Source organism: Labrus mixtus, chromosome 16, assembly GCF_963584025.1.
Source record: "Labrus mixtus chromosome 16, fLabMix1.1, whole genome shotgun sequence".
Taxonomy (NCBI): domain Eukaryota; kingdom Metazoa; phylum Chordata; class Actinopteri; order Labriformes; family Labridae; genus Labrus; species Labrus mixtus.
The window spans coordinates 526519-545097 of NC_083627.1; the positions used below are offsets into that span (position 1 = coordinate 526519).

General features: G+C 43.7%; 1 protein-coding gene and 1 long non-coding RNA gene across 2 annotated transcripts in view; both read left to right on the forward strand.

Moving 5' to 3' along the window:
* Window positions 1-1101: 1101 nt before the first annotated feature.
* On the forward strand, window positions 1102-12233 carry LOC132991056 (chitin synthase chs-2-like). The gene is made up of 22 exons (XM_061059633.1): window positions 1102-1157; window positions 3379-3514; window positions 3668-3856; window positions 3947-4823; window positions 5110-5290; window positions 5452-5547; window positions 5945-6106; window positions 6221-6395; window positions 6483-6584; window positions 6674-6815; window positions 7368-7568; window positions 7674-7789; window positions 8046-8214; window positions 8356-8535; window positions 8621-8899; window positions 9016-9202; window positions 9290-9318; window positions 9416-9480; window positions 9942-10052; window positions 10137-10351; window positions 10654-10741; window positions 11160-12233. Exons 1-22 carry the CDS (start codon window positions 1132-1134, stop codon window positions 11319-11321), a joined length of 3888 nt encoding a protein of 1295 aa, XP_060915616.1. The 5' UTR covers window positions 1102-1131; the 3' UTR covers window positions 11322-12233.
* Window positions 12234-13875: 1642 nt separating this feature from the next.
* LOC132991148 (uncharacterized) overlaps window positions 13876-18579 on the forward strand; it is a 119908-nt gene continuing 115204 nt past the window's right edge. Inside the window, exon 1 of the long non-coding RNA XR_009676151.1 lies at window positions 13876-14075. This is a non-coding gene — a long non-coding RNA (uncharacterized LOC132991148). The remainder of the gene's footprint in view (window positions 14076-18579) is intronic.

The following is an 18579-nucleotide window of genomic DNA, read 5'->3' on the forward strand; positions in this document are numbered from 1 at the left end:
TAAATGAAACAAAGAAGGTTTTTAATGGTGTACCAGACTGGGCGCACTGGTTACATATAACCTAATAATACCGCAGCTGAAAGCTCTGGTTTAGCATAATTAGGACAATTACATGCTAATTATTTATCTCCCGTGTTACGTGTTTCTTACGCCCTCAAACATCATCCTGTGTTTTCATACGCAAACTGAAACAAACCCAGAACGCCACCCCAAACCAAGAACGCCACCCCAAACCCAGAACGCCACCCCAAACCAAGAACGCCACCCCAAACCCAGAACGCCACCCCAAACCAAGAACGCCACCCCAAACCCAGAACGCCACCCCAAACCAAGAACGCCACCCCAAACCCAGAACGCCACCCCAAACCAAGAACGTCACCCCAAACCCAGAACGCCACCCCAAACCAAGAACGCCACCCCAAACCCAGAACGCCACCCCAAACCAAGAACGCCACCCCAAACCCAGAACGCCACCCCAAACCAAGAACGCCACCCCAAACCCAGAACGCCACCCCAAACCAAGAACGCCACCCCAAACCAAGAACGCCACCCCAAATCACAAAAACTGCATCCCGTCCGGTCCTTCAACACCCCCTAAAAATAAACCCCACCACATTATTCTGTGTGTTCCCAGTGACGAGTCTTTTAGGGTCATAGGCAAAAGTTAATTTAGGGGGGGACCTCCAACCAATGCTGTCAGATGGGGCCCCATTAGGGGGGTTTCCTACTGTCATTGCAAAATTTGCACATTTTGGGCCACTGCTTCGGTTCAAAGATCTTCAGCCCACTGGGTCCCCCTACTGGTCTGGGTCCCCCTACTGGTCTGGGTTGCCCTACTGGTCTGGGTTGCCTGGCAGCCCCTCTGTGTGTACCTGAGCTCTGCATTGAGGGAGGGTCAATGTCATAATTTAAAACCCACCGCTCTCAGTCGCCCCATCTTTCTCTGAAACTTGTGGAACAAACTGTTTGCTCCATCCCCCGTTCCCCGGCGTTCACGCCTCCCTGTAGCAGCAGCCGCACTCTTGTGGGGGCGTGTCCTTCGCCTGAAGACATTTTTTCAGGTGTGAGTCATGCAGGTGAGACTTTAAAATCCAAGTTTTCCTCTCAGAGGTTATTGTTGCACGAATCACCATGGAGGAGGACAGGAACATGCCAAAGTAAGTACATTCACATTGCATGCTTTAATTTTTTATTCTTCAGTGATTGAAAATCAAACTTAAAGCTGTTAAAGAGAAACGTTATCGATGTCCATTAAATGTGGAGCTGAGTTTAAAACATCTGAATTTAAAGTCACATTTTTTATCCCGGAGAGTATTTGCAGTTATTTTAAAAATCATTATTTAAATTTCTAGAATGAAATCAGAGGCTTCACAGCTGGAGCAGACATGACTTCATACATTTATTAGTTAATAAAAAAGATCCTCTTTAAACTTTCATTTTTAGGTCTCGTTTTTTTTGCGGGTTTGCATCGTCCAAAGTGTGACTAAATTCTAATTATTGTTTAATCAACTTAAAGCTTTCCTAAATGTCTATTTTAAAATGTGCTTCAAAAATTCAGTTTCTTATTGAAACTGAATTTTTTTTAGTTTGAATAAAGGTTTTATATTTGGGTGGGTGGAACACGGACAGCTCCTTTCTCCTTTATATTTTTACTTTATTTATTTCAATTAATTTCATTTGAATTATTTTTATTTGAACATATTTTCAGATTTAATAATTTCAGTGATTTTTTTAATTTTCTATTTTAATGTTTCTTTCCTTTCCTCTGTCATGATGCTTTTGTGTTGTGTGAAGCACTTGTGCGACACATGTGAAATGTGCTATATAAATAAACTTGCCTTGCCTTTCTTGTCCTCTCCGCTGCGTCTCTAATCTGGTGCTTGGACACTTAACTCCCCCGCACGTTCTCTCAATCTGATATTTCTGATATCTGGTCTCTGTCATGAACCTGTTCTCTTTTTGTTTATGTAGCTCTGATTTGAAAAGAACGGTTTTCGTGACGTGACGATAAACTTAAGGTTTTATTTTTGGGCCTTTATTTTAGAGACAGGACCGTGGACAGAGTCAGGGAGAGAGAGAGAGAGAGAGAGGGAGAGAGAGAGAGAGAGAGAGAGAGAGAGAGTAGGTGAGATACGGGAAAGGAGCCACAGGTGGGATTCTAACCAGGGCTGCACGGGGCTATCGGCGCCCCAGCGATAAATTGAATCTTGAATCTTAATTCTCCGTCTGCGGTTTAAAATCCTTGCTTTGTGGTGAGGCAGCGTCTCTATCGCTCTTTCTCGTCTGCAGCTGTTGGATGTTTGTTTTCAGGACTTCCTGCCAGCCGTTGTTTTTAGGTTTTTTGGGTCCGACATCTTCATTGCCTTTGAATGTTCCTGAAACTGTGATCATGCAGCTTACAGAGTCTCTCTCCTGAACCTCACCAATCATGGTTTGATTTCTAGACTAAATGTTTCTAACAATTAGGACAACTCTTCAGGTCGGGTGTTGCAAAACAAACTGGACCCTGGTTATGCTGAAGGGTTAGTTACAGCATCAACTTAAATTTCAAGTGAAGGATTTTATTTATGAAGCTTTGAGGTTTCTTTTTCAAAAACATCATTTTTTCTTATCTTCCCATTTGACCATCGATTGTCACTTTTCTTTTTACATCATTACTTTACTTTAAAGGACCAATCAGTGAGCTGTGTAGAGAGTGAGATGATAAAGGTATCTTACTATCTGATCATTAAGGAAACATGTTGAAGTGCTGGCTTCTCTGACAACAATGCAGCAGCCAGTATGTCCTCCTTCTAACTTTAGATTCTGCTCCTGAATGCTCTGGATTTGTTTGGACCAGAGAAGGTAGGCGGTTTTAAGACACGCCCCCACACGGCCGTTTTGGACGCCCCTCGGTTTGTCAGATATGAGAGCAGTTATCAGGTCAACAGGTGTTGCAGCGATGGAAGCGGGCAACAGAAGTGGTTCAGATAGAAGTGATTGTACCCGACCTAAAAAGCCTCTGCATGTTTCTAATAAGCTCCACGAGCAGAAACGTGCTCAAACTAGGATCAATATTGGAGATGCTTTTGAAAAATGGAGAGAGGTTAGAACACAGAAAGGTTTACAGACCCATGCAGAGCTGGATAAACACTGAAGCTTCAGAGTCCACCACATGGTGACCTGTGTGAGCATGGACTCTAGAGAGGGGGGGGGGGGGGGGGGGAGACAGCTCTCTATGATGTTTAGAATTTAGACTGCAGTACTCATTTTAAACACTAGGGGTCAGAGTGACATACTGCTCCTTTAAAATGTGTCTTTATTTATTGTATTTTTCCCTCACTTACATTTTTACTACCTACCTTCCTTTTAACACTTTTGTTTGCTGTCTTTCTGCAGGAGGCCGTGGGATACCTGTCGAGAGGTCCCGGTCATTGAAGATGAACAGACGCCATGGAAGATGATCAAACTGCTGAAGATCATCACTCTAATTGTGATTGCTATAATTGTGTTTGGATTGGCGCTATGTAGCAAGGTTTGTTATTCTTTTATACTTTTATATGGGAGGACGGAGACAGTCTCTGCAGAAAGTCTCTCAGATCCAGACAGATCTACTGTCTGAAGATCACAGCCCTCGTATCCTGCTTTAACCTTCCTGAGTAATGAATCATTTTTCACACGTTTTCAGGCTTCTTTCCTCCTCCTCATCACCTTGGCAAATGAAGGCACAAAAACCATCCAAGACGACCACAAACCTGTGGTTCTACTGTGCATCGGCTGCTCTCTCATCACGTCGAGCGTCATTTTGTTTATGAAAAGCCTCTGGAAAGCATGCTACAAAACATCAAAGCTACCGAGGAAAGAAACGTTTGCCCTGGTAGGAACATTTCTCCACAAAGTCTCTCTTTGCATTGAGCCTGTCAGGTATCTGATATCTCATCTTCACCATCCTCTGCTTCTTTGTCAGGTTATGTTCATGGAGTTCATGGCATCTGGAGGTGCAGCGATTCTCACGATCGTCGCAATGCCTCATCTGGACATTGTCACTAATGTCACGATTCTGAACAGCGTCGCCATCCTCCCTGCGATCCTACAGGTGGTCACCCAATGCACCGCCAAGGAAAGGAATCGCTTCCTGTTGCCATCCATCACCGCGTTCATCCTCATCCTGCTTGGTTACATCCTGTTCCTCGTCCTCTACATAATGAAGGATCCCACTGACATCAACATGATCACTTGGGTCGGTCTGGCAGTCGGTGGGTCTTTCCTGGTGTCTTTTAACTGGTGGGAAAACTACCTGAGACCGATCGGTGAAAACAGCAAGTCTTTAGTCCTCCGGAACCTGTGCAGAGATATAAGCAAATGCAGAAACATCCTGCATATCCTCTCCAGCCTGCTCAGGATCGCCGTGACTGCCTGCGTGCTCGGAGCCTACGTCCCCCTAAACAAAATGGAATGGGACGTGGTCAGATTCATCCCCAGGCGTGAGACAACAATCATAGGCATCATCATCGGTGTCCAGCTGATCTCCTCTGCGCTCTGCCACTGGTTTTCACTGCTATCCTGCAAGATGCACGCCATGCGACGGTGCTTCATCCTGCCTCTGTACCTGGCCTCTCTGGCTGTCATGGCTCTACTCGTCATCCCCGTTATCGTTTACTATCAGGACTACAAAACCAGTCTGAATGGAACCAGTATCAACTTCACAAGCTACTGTGATGTGGTCGTGGACGCAAGAAACCAAACCCTGAACGGCAGTGTGTTTCCACATCTGGTGTTGGATGTAACACACACCCTCTGCTTGGCGGATATGTCCAGGCTTTGGGACATCAGCATACTGACAGGTAGAAAAAAAGGGCCTGGTTTAAGTTTAAATGCAATCCGACAAGTTGTGAACGTGATACACAAGAATTAAACGTAAAGTTATCTCTACTTAGATGCCTACATGTATTTTTGTCTTTTGACCTCCTGTCACTGAAAAGCAGGGTATTAGCTATAAAAAAACACTGACTAGTTGTTTTGCATGTAGGCCAACTCAACCCGTCTGCCCCTGTGCAGGAGCGATCGTGTCAAAGCATGTTTACTATAGCATACTCACAGCTTCTTATATGTTTGTGAATCTCCCTTCAGGTTCAGCAGTGTCCTGGTGGCTCGGTCTGTTGTTGGCCACCATCCATCTGTGGCACCTGAGCATCTATCGTATCCAGAGGACCCAAGACCTGTTCATCAGGAGGCTGTATGAGGGAGCCTTCATCGAGCAGTCACTTCTGCTCAACACCCGCTTCGACATCCGGACCAGACGCAAGAGGCAGTAAGTGTTTGTGAATGTCAAAGAGTAGTTAAGAATCCACCAAAGCCTGGTTATCGACTCCCCTTATCTGTGCAATTGTAGCATGGTTCTTAATCTTAGCCTCAAGTTCTTGATGCAATGCAACCATTTGACTCACATTTTGCATATCTTGTTATTTCAAGGGATAAGCAAATGGAATCGTCAATGTTGTATCTCTGTGCGACCATGTGGCACGAGACCTACGACGAGATGACCAACATCATAATCTCAATATTCAGGTGAGTCCTATTTGCTCTCTATGTCATCTTTCCATTTCTCTCACTCTCTTTCTGTGAGTTATTTCCCCGGATAAGAGGAAATACTGCAATGGGCTGTAGAAATCCTAGATGTAGCCTCAGTGGCGTCGGCCAATGGGTACTGAAGGGACATTTTGATGACCAGCGGTGGCGGTCACTGTGTTGGAAATGATACTTAAAGCTAAATTTTGGTCAATCTAGAAACAGGCAGCCTCCAGCTACAACACCCCTTAAACTAGTCAGACCCGGCTGTAAATATGTTAATTTCTGAAGTCAAAGGTGCATTTTGGATTTAATGGGGTGTGTATGGGACTTCCTGTTCCCTGTGTCACAGTGGATTTCCTCACAGTGTCTTCTCGTGTTTCTTTGAAAACTGCAGACTGGACAAGTACAGACCGAGGACGGAGCAGAAGTTTGATGATTTCACTTTCGAAGCTCACATCTACTTTGACGATGCGTTCAAACAAGTCGAGGGGAGTCGGGGCCGCCATCTCAACGACTACGCTAAGAGCCTCGTGGAAGTCCTCGCTGAAGTTTACAGGTAAGACTGATTTTTATGGATTGCCTGTTGGTGCGGTGCCAGTAAGTGTTAGGCATTGAGTCCAGGTCATAGTTCATAATACAAATAAAGATGTCTCTTTTTCTCTGTCATCAGCATCTTCACAAGTATCGATGACAAGTTCTTCATAAAAAAGCAGCAGATCCCTGAGCAGAAAGTCATTCGGACGCCGTACGGAGGTCGTCTCGTGGTCACCATGCCTAATGGGAACAACATCATAGCTCACTTCAAAGACAAAGAACTCATCCGCCACAAGAAGAGATGGTCCCAGGTACAAATATAAACCTCTTCCATGAAGGTTAATGTAGGAATGACTTGATAAATTCTGGTTTGTTTATATTTATTGTTTGTTTTTCAGATCATGTATCTTTACTATCTGCTGGGCTGGAAACTCATGACCAAATATTACAAACGCTGGGAGAAAGGCGAGGACGACTCAGTGCTGAAAGCGGAGGTCAAGGTAAGATAAGACAAACATGAACTTGAATGTCCTCTGAATGTCAAAAAAAACTGAATGTAAAACAAAACAATCTGCCTGATTCCCCCCAGAGAGAGAAGCAAAACACCTACCTCCTCGCTCTTGATGGGGACACCGACTTCCAGCCGGCCGCCGTGATGTACCTCATCGATCGTTTGAAAATGTACCCTCGTGTCGGGGCGGCCTGTGGGAGGATCCACCCGACTGGATCAGGTTTGTAAATTGCATACTTCAGATTATTTAATGGGAAACAGGAAAAGTCTGACCAACCGTTGTATTGGGATAATCATAGACTGAACCAAATGTGGTCTCAGTGACCCATTTATACGATACATTAAAATACGAGACACTTTCTGGTCCCCTTGGGGAAATTTGTCTTGGACTTGAATGTATGCAGCACTTAAGAGTCCAAGACAAATGACTCTAAGGGGACAATGAAGTGTTTTGTTTTGAATGTGTTGTTTGGTTTGGTTGACGTCCAAAAAGGCATTTTGAAGCCAAACAATTGGAACTCGCCATTTTGGACATTCTGACTCCGACTTACTTTCAGTCAGTCCAGAAAAAGGCAAAGACGTGGAGCTGAAGCAGGCTCCAAGCCTCCTTCAAACAGCTACAACATGTTCCCTTGTATGGTGTGTCTTAATAAAGAAATGAGCTATCGAGACCACAAACACTTTTTTCCACTTTCCAATTGGCTTAATTTTTTCCACGCCAGACGTTGTTGCCTGGTTGAGATGTATCATATCTTTTGTATTTCCTTTGCAGGTCCCGCTGTGTGGTTCCAGAAGTTTGAGTACGCCGTCAGTCACTGGCTGCAGAAGACAGCGGAGCACGTGATTGGCTGTGTGTTGTGCAGTCCGGGCTGCTTCAGCCTGTTCAGAGCTGAGGCGCTGATGGACGACAACGTGATGAAGCGATATGCTACAAAGTCCATGGAGGCCAGCCACTACATCCAGTATGACCAAGGTAACGGAGGCTGTTTGATCAGACTTCTGCTTCTTGCTCAGTCCTGCCGGTAGCTCGCTCATTCTTAAGGATCTCTCGGGTAATCGCAACTTTAATTTCATTCAGGTGAGGATCGCTGGCTGTGCACGCTGCTGCTGAAGCAAGGATGGAGGGTGGAGTACAACGCCGCGTCGGACGCTTACACCAACGCCCCCGAGGACTTCAAAGAACTCTACAACCAGGTGAGAAATTGAGCTGATCAAAACTTTTCCACCAATAAAATCATGACATGGACACGGAAACTCCCAGAACAGGCCATTTCATATTCCAAATATTTTTTGGAGAACTTCCTAAGTCTCTGACCATGTCGGATAGCCAAAGCAGTCAAAGTTTTGCTAGGTTTTGGTAACAAACAAGTTGGTAAAGGTTTAGAGATCTGGAAGGCAAGCCGAAAAAATATAACATTGTATATGCTGATGAGTATGTTTTCATCTTCAGCGCCGCCGATGGGGACCGTCCACTATGGCCAACGTGGTGGATCTGCTGGGCTCCAGCACTATCATCTCCAAGAGAAATCCGTCAATGTCAAAACCTTTCATGTTCTACCAGCTGTTTAACATCACATCAGCCATCCTGGCTCCCGCCACCATCTGCCTTTTGATTGCAGGTTTGTGCTTTGCAGACAGTGTAGAGATCAACTTGTCGTTTTCTCGCTCATTTTTCAAGTGTCATTCAAACTTGCAGAAATTAAAGACAGGAGGAACATGCTGTACTGATGTCTGTTTGTCTCTTCCATTGTGGCCTCCAGGTAGTTTGTCCTTTGTGTTAAATATGGATGGAAGTTGGGCCCTGATCCTGGCTGTGATACCTCCCATCATCTACCTGATTCTTTGCTTCAAACTCAAGTCCGACACTCAGATCACTATTGCAGGAATCATGAGTATCATATATGCATTCCTCATGTTGGTTGTTACGATGTCCATTATCGGTGAGTTGTGCAAATTTACACAATTTACTTTTCTGGATGTTGATTGTGCATTCATTCTTACATCTCCAAAATACGTTTTCTTCAGGTGCAATGGTGAGGGACAAAACCATCCTGACGCCGAGCAGCATTTTCGTCGTTTCTATGGGCATCATTTACATCACCACAGCGGTATTGCATCCTCAAGAAATCCAGCTGGTGTTTCACGGCTTCCTCTACATCGTCTGCATCCCCAGTGCCTACCTCCTGCTCACCATCTACTCTATGGTCAACATGAATAACGTGTCCTGGGGCACACGGGAGTCCAAACCTGCCCCCGGTGCTACCCCGGCGGAAGTCGCAAAGCCACAAACAAAAACCCAGAAAGGTAGATTTAAAAAGTTTAAAATACTTCTTTGTCATTGTCATACCACTCAAAGTTTAACACTGGTCCATTATTATTTTTGTTCTGACTGAACTGATCTTTTTACTTTTTACTCATAGCCAAAAGCTTCTTCCAACGAATCATGTCGTGTGGAAAATGCTGCAAAAAACCCAGCGAGAGCCATGAAGACCGGCAGCTCAACGCCAACCTCAACCAGGAGAATCTGATCCCAGAGCCTCCACTGAATGAAGCTCCGCCTATGAACACTTTTGTGGGTGACATAGGAACCCTAGAGGAGGAACAGATGTAGGTTTATGAAAGTGAAACATGGATTGACATTTTTTCATAACACGGCAAAAGATGGTATTTATGTGGTTTCTGTTTGTGTTTCAGGCAAATGGGGGCTGCCTGTCCTCCCCAATGTAAGCCCCAACAGTTTTCAAAAAATCAGAAGTCCATCCCACTTGTTAAGGTGTTGTTATCTTATACCCTGTTTTTTTTTTTTGCTTTGGTCTCTAGGTTGGGTCTCACAACTACAGAATGCGTCCAGGGACATGCCACTGCAGGAAGATTCACTTGACAAGGTGCGTTTGTTTTTCTCGTTAGGTTAGCATGATTAACAGAATTTAAGAGAAACGCTTCAGGCTACCATAAAAACAGATGCGATACAGATGCTTCATTTTGAACATTTAGAGACTAATCTGCACTGGACTCTTCGAACAACATGCAGCATCTTCTTGAGGGAAATGAACTTTTACCTTTTGGGCATTTTAGAAACCTGATTTTAAGCCTCCCAAACTCTGTAACTGTTTTACATAAGTGTGTTTATTTATTGCAGTTTTGTACTCGTTTAATTATCTTAGTACATTTTAGACTTTTGTAGACTGATTTTAGGAGTCTTGTATTATCTGTCCCATGTTTTTCTTTTTGATTTAATGTCTGTTTTATAATTATTTGTTTATTATTATTTGATGTCATTGCCCCTCAATGATCTTTCGAGTATAAATAAAGGTTGAATTGAATTGAATCCATTCTCTCTGTGCAGGACGAGGAGGGGTTCTGGAGGGAGCTTCAGAAGAAGTACCTGGAGCCTCTGGCGGACGACAAAGAGAGACAGAAGCAGATCATCAATGACCTGCGAGAGCTGAGGAACAAGGTCGGTGTCGAGTGCTAAACTCTGTACAAACTTAAATTCCCAGTGAATTCCACCTTTAATAATTCATCTTTCATTTACACGCAGATCAACTTTGCCTTCTTCATCCTGAACGCCCTGTGGCTGGTGGCGACGTTTACCCTCCAGAGGTTCGGGGCCTTCATCTTCATTGTGCTCCCGAAAGTCGACTTTAACCTTAACAACACCGGAGAAGACGTACAAATCGATCCCATTGGCTTCATGTTCATTCTCGGATTTGCCACGTCGGTTTTGATCCAGTTCTTCGCCATGATGTACCACAGGTGATCCTCTAAAGTCCACAAACTTCCTCTGACGCAGAAATGTACGGTGGCCCTGAGGGTCAAGTGCAAAAAATGTTTCCTGAAAACAAAACAACAATCCTGAAACGCTGTTAAAGACTTCACTTTGTGAAGCGACTGTCGCTCTGAAAACCTCCGGACTCATGAGACAGACATTTTTTTTGTGTTTTTTGGAAATGTTTTTCACAGTTGACCTTCAGGACTGCTGCAGGAACGTGAAAACAAATGTGAATATCCTGGGATCTTTTACAAATACTTAACGCTCTTGTGTTGTGTTCTTCCAGAATCTACACTCTGGTCCATTACGTCGCCTTTATTGACACGGAGCCCAGAGAGCAGAAACCTGATGAATATTACCCGCCAGCCAAAAAGGTATTTACACCTGCTGAGTTTTTGTTTTGATGTATTTCCTGTATTTTCCTGAATCATCGAAACAAAAGGCGCTACACGGCATCGATGTTACAGTTAATGTGGAAAACAACTGGAGCTTGAAATGGATCCAGCATGTTTGTAGATTTAAATTAATTATTATTCTACATTTAATCTCCACCAAGACAATGGAGGGAAGCTCACACTAATGACACGTTATTCTCCATGCAAATGCTCACAACAGAAGAGAACATTAAACTGCCACATGTGTCGTTGTCTTTTATGCCGTAAGGCAGGGAATGTTCTGTAAGCAGGCCGACCACACCCTGCTGTAACTGTGGCAGTTTAGTCACCTGGCAGAGGTGTTCCAGGTGTGGTGACAGGTATGTTGTTGCTGATATTTATTTTTGTCTCCTCCCAGATCGAAGCTGCCTCCAAAGAGGAAGGCGACCTCGACTCCATCTCCGACATCTCCCAGGCGGACTCTGAATTGTGGTCTGAAGGCGAGGAATCTGACGACGACGAGGAGTACCCCCCCCCGAGCTACATCAGGAGTAGGGCCAACGATGGCACCATGGTGTGAACGCATCCTCGGTGCACGACCACACCAGTCTTTAGCACTTTGAAATATCCACTACATGTGAGATGAAAAAATGTTTGAAAACGTTATTTAACTTTGAATCCAGTGCAATTTATTTATGAGAAGAATTTATGGGACACATAGAGCCTTGAAATGAACACATGATGTACGTCCTGGAGAAGTAATGCATGAAAACAGGCAAGAAGTACATGATCAGGTTTAAATTTAAATGTGTGTGTGTGTGTGTGTGTGTGTGTGTGAGCGAATTGAATCGTCATCAGGTCACTATGAAGGATTTATTCTGTACATACGAGTTTAATTCGATTCTGATGCTCCTGTGTTTGCTGAGTATGTAATGTGAAGAGGAATAATGTGAAGCGAAAAATAACCTCGTCTGTGTGCTAAGACGCAGACACACTCGTCCTTTAAATGCTGACAGCCGTGAATGAAACGTGGTCGCGCAGGATGAGGGGGGGAAATCATCACTTGAAGTATAATCAGGAGAAAAAGTCCGATGTTGCACTAAATGATCAGGACAGTAAATGCAGGTTTGTGTCGTCTTAACGTGTGTTTGTAGCATCTTGACTCAGCACCTTTCGTCCGTGCTTTCCTTGAACTTGACCTTTTCTTGCACGATATATGAAACGAAGTCGAATGTTTGGTGTGTTCATCGTTCGTTCACTTCAGAAGTCGTTTTAATCATGTTTTAAAATGATCTGAGTTTATCTTTATTTTTGAATGAAGGAGAAAAACTAAATAATTAGTTTGAAGTGATGTTTCTAAGCTGTGCACTTTCCCTATTTATGTAATAAAATGAGTTGTGTGTATAAGGCTTGTGTGTTATGTGTTCAGATGTGTCTTCACCCTTTGTGGTGGAGTTATTGATAAATCAGTAAATATGAATATTTGAAACGACTTGTTGTCTGGTGGTGATTTAAGTCTTGCACGCAGACGACTATCTTTTAGCTGTTCGTCTTTGCAAAGCTTTAAATTCTGTAATTGTCTTGGAGAAAAAGTCACAAATGGCATCTCTGAATCTCTGAGGTGTTCCGACCTGGTTTCAAATGTTTTTTTAACGACCTTTCATATTTCACTGATTCAGGTGTTCTAACACTTTTAGATCTTTCAACAGAGTAGACTTGTAGATCGGAATTTCTCCTTTGGAGAACTGTGTTGATGTGTGACATTTCTCCGTCTACGTTACATCCTCCTCAGCCCCCGGAGTCCCTCAAAGCGCCATACTCGGTCCTCTATTATTCTCCTTGTACAAGCATCTGACCATGCAGCCCATCACAGACAGACATTTGTGACTCAGTTTGAAGTCTCAAAAAAGTGACAGCCTTCGTATTTAATACTGATTTAATGGACCAGGGTGTGAAATAGAAACCGTCACAGGTGGTCTTTTGTCAGGATCAAATGGCAGATGGTCAACAGTTTTGAGCCAAATTTCTCGAAAGCTATTTGATGGATTAACAGAGAATTAGTTTGAACACTCATCAGCTCCTGAGGATAAATCTGCCCGCACGGTCAGATTATCTTTTTTAAGTAAATATAATGTAATGACTGATTAGTTCCTGCCGTCTGAGGACTGTTATTCAGAGCATCTTCAACGTGTCACACACTCTCGTTCAAACTTTTCGCCCTGCATGAATTCCTGAGCCGGTCCGACCGGTTCGAGTCTTTTATTAAAGAAGCAAGTCATGCAACAACCCGCATCCTGTATTCCAGATGAAACCTCTGGATGCCAGCCTTAATTATTAATTAATTAACAACAACAACAATTAAAAAGTAATTTTAAGAACAGACAGGCGGACTCCCGAACCCGTAGATGGAGCTGGCGTCAGAGGGAAACACCCAGAAAAAGGGCGTTGGTTGGAAGCCAGCACATATCATTAAAATGTTTCCCTTGCTTGGTTTTAGGAAGGCGTTTTAAAGAAGTGCGCATGGATCAAGAAAGAATGTTTAAGTTTCTATAAAGAAAAGGTTCGGCACACTGTAAAAAACAACATTCATGAGGACTTTTTATAAATTTTTTAGATTTATTAAAAGTCCATAAATACAGATTATTACATGATAACAGACAGACGATTCAAACAAAGGGGTCTTTAAAAGGTCCACAGAGGTCACAGCTCCAAAAGTTAAGAGCCACAACCTGAAAGGCTGAAAGTCTCTTTTAGTTCAAAGACTTGGTCTCCAGAACACTTTTTGAAGGTCTCGTCCCGGAATCGAGAGCATTTTTACTCAGTCTTGTCTTGCCAAGACCTTCAAAAAGTGGTCTTGAGACCGGTCTGTCTCGAGAACTACAACACTACTTGTTCCCTAAATGGCTCCCGTTTGTGTTCTTAACTTCATGTCCTTCCATCTACCCGACCTGACAAACACTGACCAGCTTTTTTTACACACAGTTCGCTTCAAGAGGAACCAGGAGCGCTCCATCAAAACATATAAAATATTAACAACACACTAAAGCAGGGGTTCACGACTAGGGACCACACACACCCCAAACACAGACATCATCTTAGAGAACATTTAAAGTGTGTTCACACTTCAGAAAACTCCTGAAACACTCCTGATACTTTCACTCTGAGCGTCATGTGATCACACAAACATCTGAATGTTTCTCTCTTCACTCAGAGTTTCTCCTCCAGCCTCCTCGTGTTTATTCTGCAGAAAGTCAGAGTGATCTGATGTGAGAACACAGCAGGATATAATCAGGAGAATTCACCTGGAGCCAGTGGGAGGGGCCAGTGGGAGGGGGTGGTGACCTTTATTCCCTGTGATCGCTGCACGACCATAGACTGTCTGCACGCCACCTCTACCATCTCCGTGCTCTAATCAACCTGCTGCTGCATGTTTCCTGTTCTCCAGTTTGTTCTTCTCCTCTCTTTAGTTCACTTTGAGATTCTCTTCAACTACACGCATTGATACAAAGACACGTATTCTCATTATAGAGGACTCTGCTGCTTCCTCAGGAGCCCCCCCCCCCCGCCCCCCCTCCTGAAAGTCTCCAGCTTTAATAGTGTATTAAAGAGTTGAGAATTTTTTTTCATGAAATTTAAAAATTCACCCCAAAATACACACCTGTGGCAGAATGTATTCAATATGCATCAGAGAGCAGAGAGAACATATCACTCCTGTTTTAATGACCTTACACTGGCTACCCATTTCTTGTAGGATTGATTTTAAGGTTTTACTTCTTACTTTTAAAGCACTTCACTGTCTGGCCCCAGAATATATTTCTGAACTGCTGTCCCCTTACCAGCCAGTAACCTGAGATCCTCAGGCAGGAACCTCCTTACTGTTCACACCTCAAACTTGAAAACTAAAGGAGATCGAGCATTTGTATCTCGGGCTCCTCGGCTGTGGAACGACCTGCCTGAGGATCTCAGACTAGCTACATCAGTATCTTCTTTTAAATCACTTTTAAAAACACATTTTTATCGTAAGGCCTTCTTATAATCCTTGTTTCATCCAGGATGTTTTATTTGTTTTACTGTTAACTTAAGCCAATCTTTGTCTCGGTTGTTTCTCTTTTCCCTGTTCATTGGATGATTGCTGCACTGTTGTTTTATTTTTCATGCTTTTAATAGGATTTGTTCTTTTTTCTGTAAAGCACTTTGTGACGTTGGTTTTGATAAGTGCTTTATAAATAAACTTTATTATTATTATTATTATTATTATTATTATTATTATTATTATATCAACACAGCCAAAATTATCCACAAAAAACTGGGTTAAAGTGAGGTTCTCCTGCTTGGTTTCAAAATAATAATCCCTGTTACAGCTGTCATGAGCACGCCACGTGAAACACGATGACTTGGCGTTCTGTTATTGCATACCGTGAAATAAACGAAGAGTCCGCAGAAAACAAATTAAAGAAACCAGTGTGGTAATGACTCTTTACAAAAGCTTGAAGGTCAGTCATAAAGAATGCATTCAAAATGCAATTAACACACAATTAACACGCCCTGAGATAATTGGCGAGGTGGTTGGACACATAGTGATCTCCATCTACCTGTGACTCACGCCACACGGCGTTTCATGTTGTCACAGTGATTCCTGTCCAATCAGAGCACACCAGAGACCTCCTGCTGTCAAACAGGGTCCCTCTGAGCGGGTTCTGGGGTCCTTCAGAGTGGGTTCTGGGGTCCTTCAGAGTGGGTTCTGGGGTCCTTTAGAGTGAGTTCTGGGGTCCTTCAGAGTGAGTTCTGGAGTCCCTCAGAGGGGGTTCTGGGGTCCTTTAGAGTGAGTTCTGGGGTCCTTCAGAGTGAGTTCTGGGGTCCTTCAGAGTGGGTTCTGGGGTCCTTTAGAGTGAGTTCTGGGGTCCTTCAGAGTGAGTTCTGGAGTCCCTCAGAGGGGGTTCTGGGGTCCTTCAGAGTGGGTTCTGGGGTCCTTCAGAGTGGGTTCTGGGGTCCTTTAGAGTGAGTTCTGGAGTCCCTCAGAGGGGGTTCTGGGGTCCTTCAGAGTGGGTTCTGGGGTCCTTCAGAGTGGGTTCTGGGGTCCTTTAGAGTGAGTTCTGGGGTCCTTCAGAGTGGGTTCTGGGGTCCCTCAGAGGGGGTTCTGGGGTCCTTCAGAGTGGGTTCTGGGGTCCTTCAGAGTGGGTTCTGGGGTCCTTCAGAGTGAGTTCTGGAGTCCTTCAGAGTGGGTTCTGGGGTCCCTCAGAGGGGGTTCTGGGGTCCTTCAGAGTGGGTTCTGGGGTCCTTCAGAGTGAGTTCTGGGGTCCTTCAGAGTGAGTTCTGGAGTCCCTCAGGGGGGGTTCTGGAGTCCCTCAGAGGCGGCGGAGTCCGGATGATCTGACTTTCCCTCGAGCACTTGACGCCTCGTGAACATCATGAATCACAAACGTCTGAACGTCAGAAGCTTTTTACACCTTTGTGTTACTTTTCTAACTTTAAACAGTTAAACAACAAAGAGGAAACATTTTGAGCTTCTAAGTTTGAATTCTTTAACGACTCAAAGATAAAAAAAAGTCTCAATTTAAAGTCTGAACCAAATTTAAAATGGAGGACGTTGAAATGAGAAGAAAGCTGCTTTCAGTCTGTTGAAACTCAGACCAACACAAGTCCGCCTCATAGGGGGACAATCACCGTTTGGGACTTCAGGGAATCTGATTTCTGGACCCACAGATCGACGGAGGGATGAAGAGATGGATGGACAATCATAAAGAAGGATGGATAACAGAAACACTGCTGATTGGATAAACAGATGGGCGTATAGAGAACAAACCATATGATGTATTTTTGTAGACCCTGAAGTATCATCTCCACGGGGTCTAACCAGAATCCTCCTCTGGGATGTTTTCATTGGATTTTGGATCATTTCAGAAAATAATCTCTGTGTTAAACACACGTTTCTGAAGCGTAGGCGTTTTGTTCAGCAGGATAATCTTCACAGATGAACGCCATTTTTATGATGTTTGAAGCGTTAATGCGGCCGACAGAAGTAAAAAGCTAACGTTATGCTACAAGCTAACTACACCACGGTCGGATGATTGTGACGTCACTAGCGTTCAGCTTCAGACGATCTCCGATAAACTAATCCACGTAGCTTAATAAATAGTTTACTAACATAATATTCACCTTAACCTAAAGATTAAACCTACAGGAGACATCTCCGACTAGTGAGAGAGTTCCCGCCCTCTGTGTCCGGCGTGATGACGTTTAATGTCCCCGACGACCGCTGTAGTCACATTTAGCCGCTTGTTAGCAACCGCCTTTTTAAAGACGAGTAAAAACTTCAAACTTCACAAGTGGAGGTATTACCTAACGTTGTTTATGTGGTCTAACAAAACACCAACATCTCTTCAGCTTGTGTTAACCACAGACCTTATTTCAGGAGTCTAACCACAAACCCGTTGACTTTTAGACGTTAGACCCCATGGCGCTCAAATGCTAACTTACTTCCTGGTTTTAGGACTCATTCCTGTGGTGCTGTATTGGTGGAGAGATCGAGGGACGGATGATTGGCACACTGATGGACAGGCTGACGGACGGATGGAGAGACAGTAGGATGGGCGGATGGACAAACGCTGCTGGACAGAGAGATGGACGGACAATGGAGGGAGAGATAGTGGACGGACGAGTCGACTGACAAACGGATGGATGGATGGATGGATTGATGGATGGCTTGATGGATGATGGACAGACGGAGGAAACTAAGGATGGAGGTTCAGATCCCAAGAATACGATTGGAGGCTTTGGTTGACTGTTTGTTAAACATTAATAAAATAATTTCTGAGTGAAGAACTTTTCAAGCAAACAGCCAACAGAGAGACTTTACAAACACTGTAAAAAAAACAACAACACACCAGCAGTCAACGTAAAAGAACTTGTTCAAAATGTTCAAATGTGATTCAAAACTAAAAACAGAGAAATTATGACTCAACTTCCTCAAAGTTTAAAGTTTAGAAACGATGTCAGCAGATCTTTGAGGACAGTTAAGGTTCTCCATCCACATATTAATTTAATGGATGTTCTGTTACTCACTCCACCGCATTCCAGTATAATCACCTGCTTCCTCTATTAGACAGACACAACAACTCCCAGCATCCTCGCAACGGGTGGTTGACGCCATCTAGCGGTGAGTCACTGCTACAACAAAAACCCAAACAACAGTCAGAAGGTCCCACACACACCTGTGACCTTTCCTCCTACATTCAGACACCAGGGCCCTTTCTGAATATCCACAGTTCAGTAGTCAGTACTTTTCAGTAGGAGTTTCAGTAGACTGAACTCTCGTGGTCATTCAGTGGTCATTTTTTGGGTCCTCCTCAGTATACTGAACATTTCAGTATGGATACTAACTTTCTGGTTTCATGCAGTATGGATCGGATGCGTGCTTTCAGGAAATGAATTATATTTTACCCACAATGCTGTGCGAAATTAAACGTAAATCGTCACGTCACTTCTCCAAATCAAAACAAACGAGCGTGGATTAATTTAATCAATTTTTAATCTAGAGTTAAAGTCCTGACTGAATGAGCATTACTCTTCTTGAATAAAAACAAAAAACCCCCCCCAAAAAATGGGTGAATGCGGCCGGTTCGGGAAACGTAAATGACGTCACTTCCTTACTGAATGAATTAGAAGAAGAAGGAACAAATATCTGCCTACTGAATAGTAGGTACTAAACAGTATGCAGCAGATAGTAGGTACTAAACAGTATACAGCAGATAGTAGGTACTAAACAGTATACAGCAGATAGTAGGTACTAAACAGTAAATAGCAGATAGTAGGTACTAAACAGTAAATAGCAGATAGTA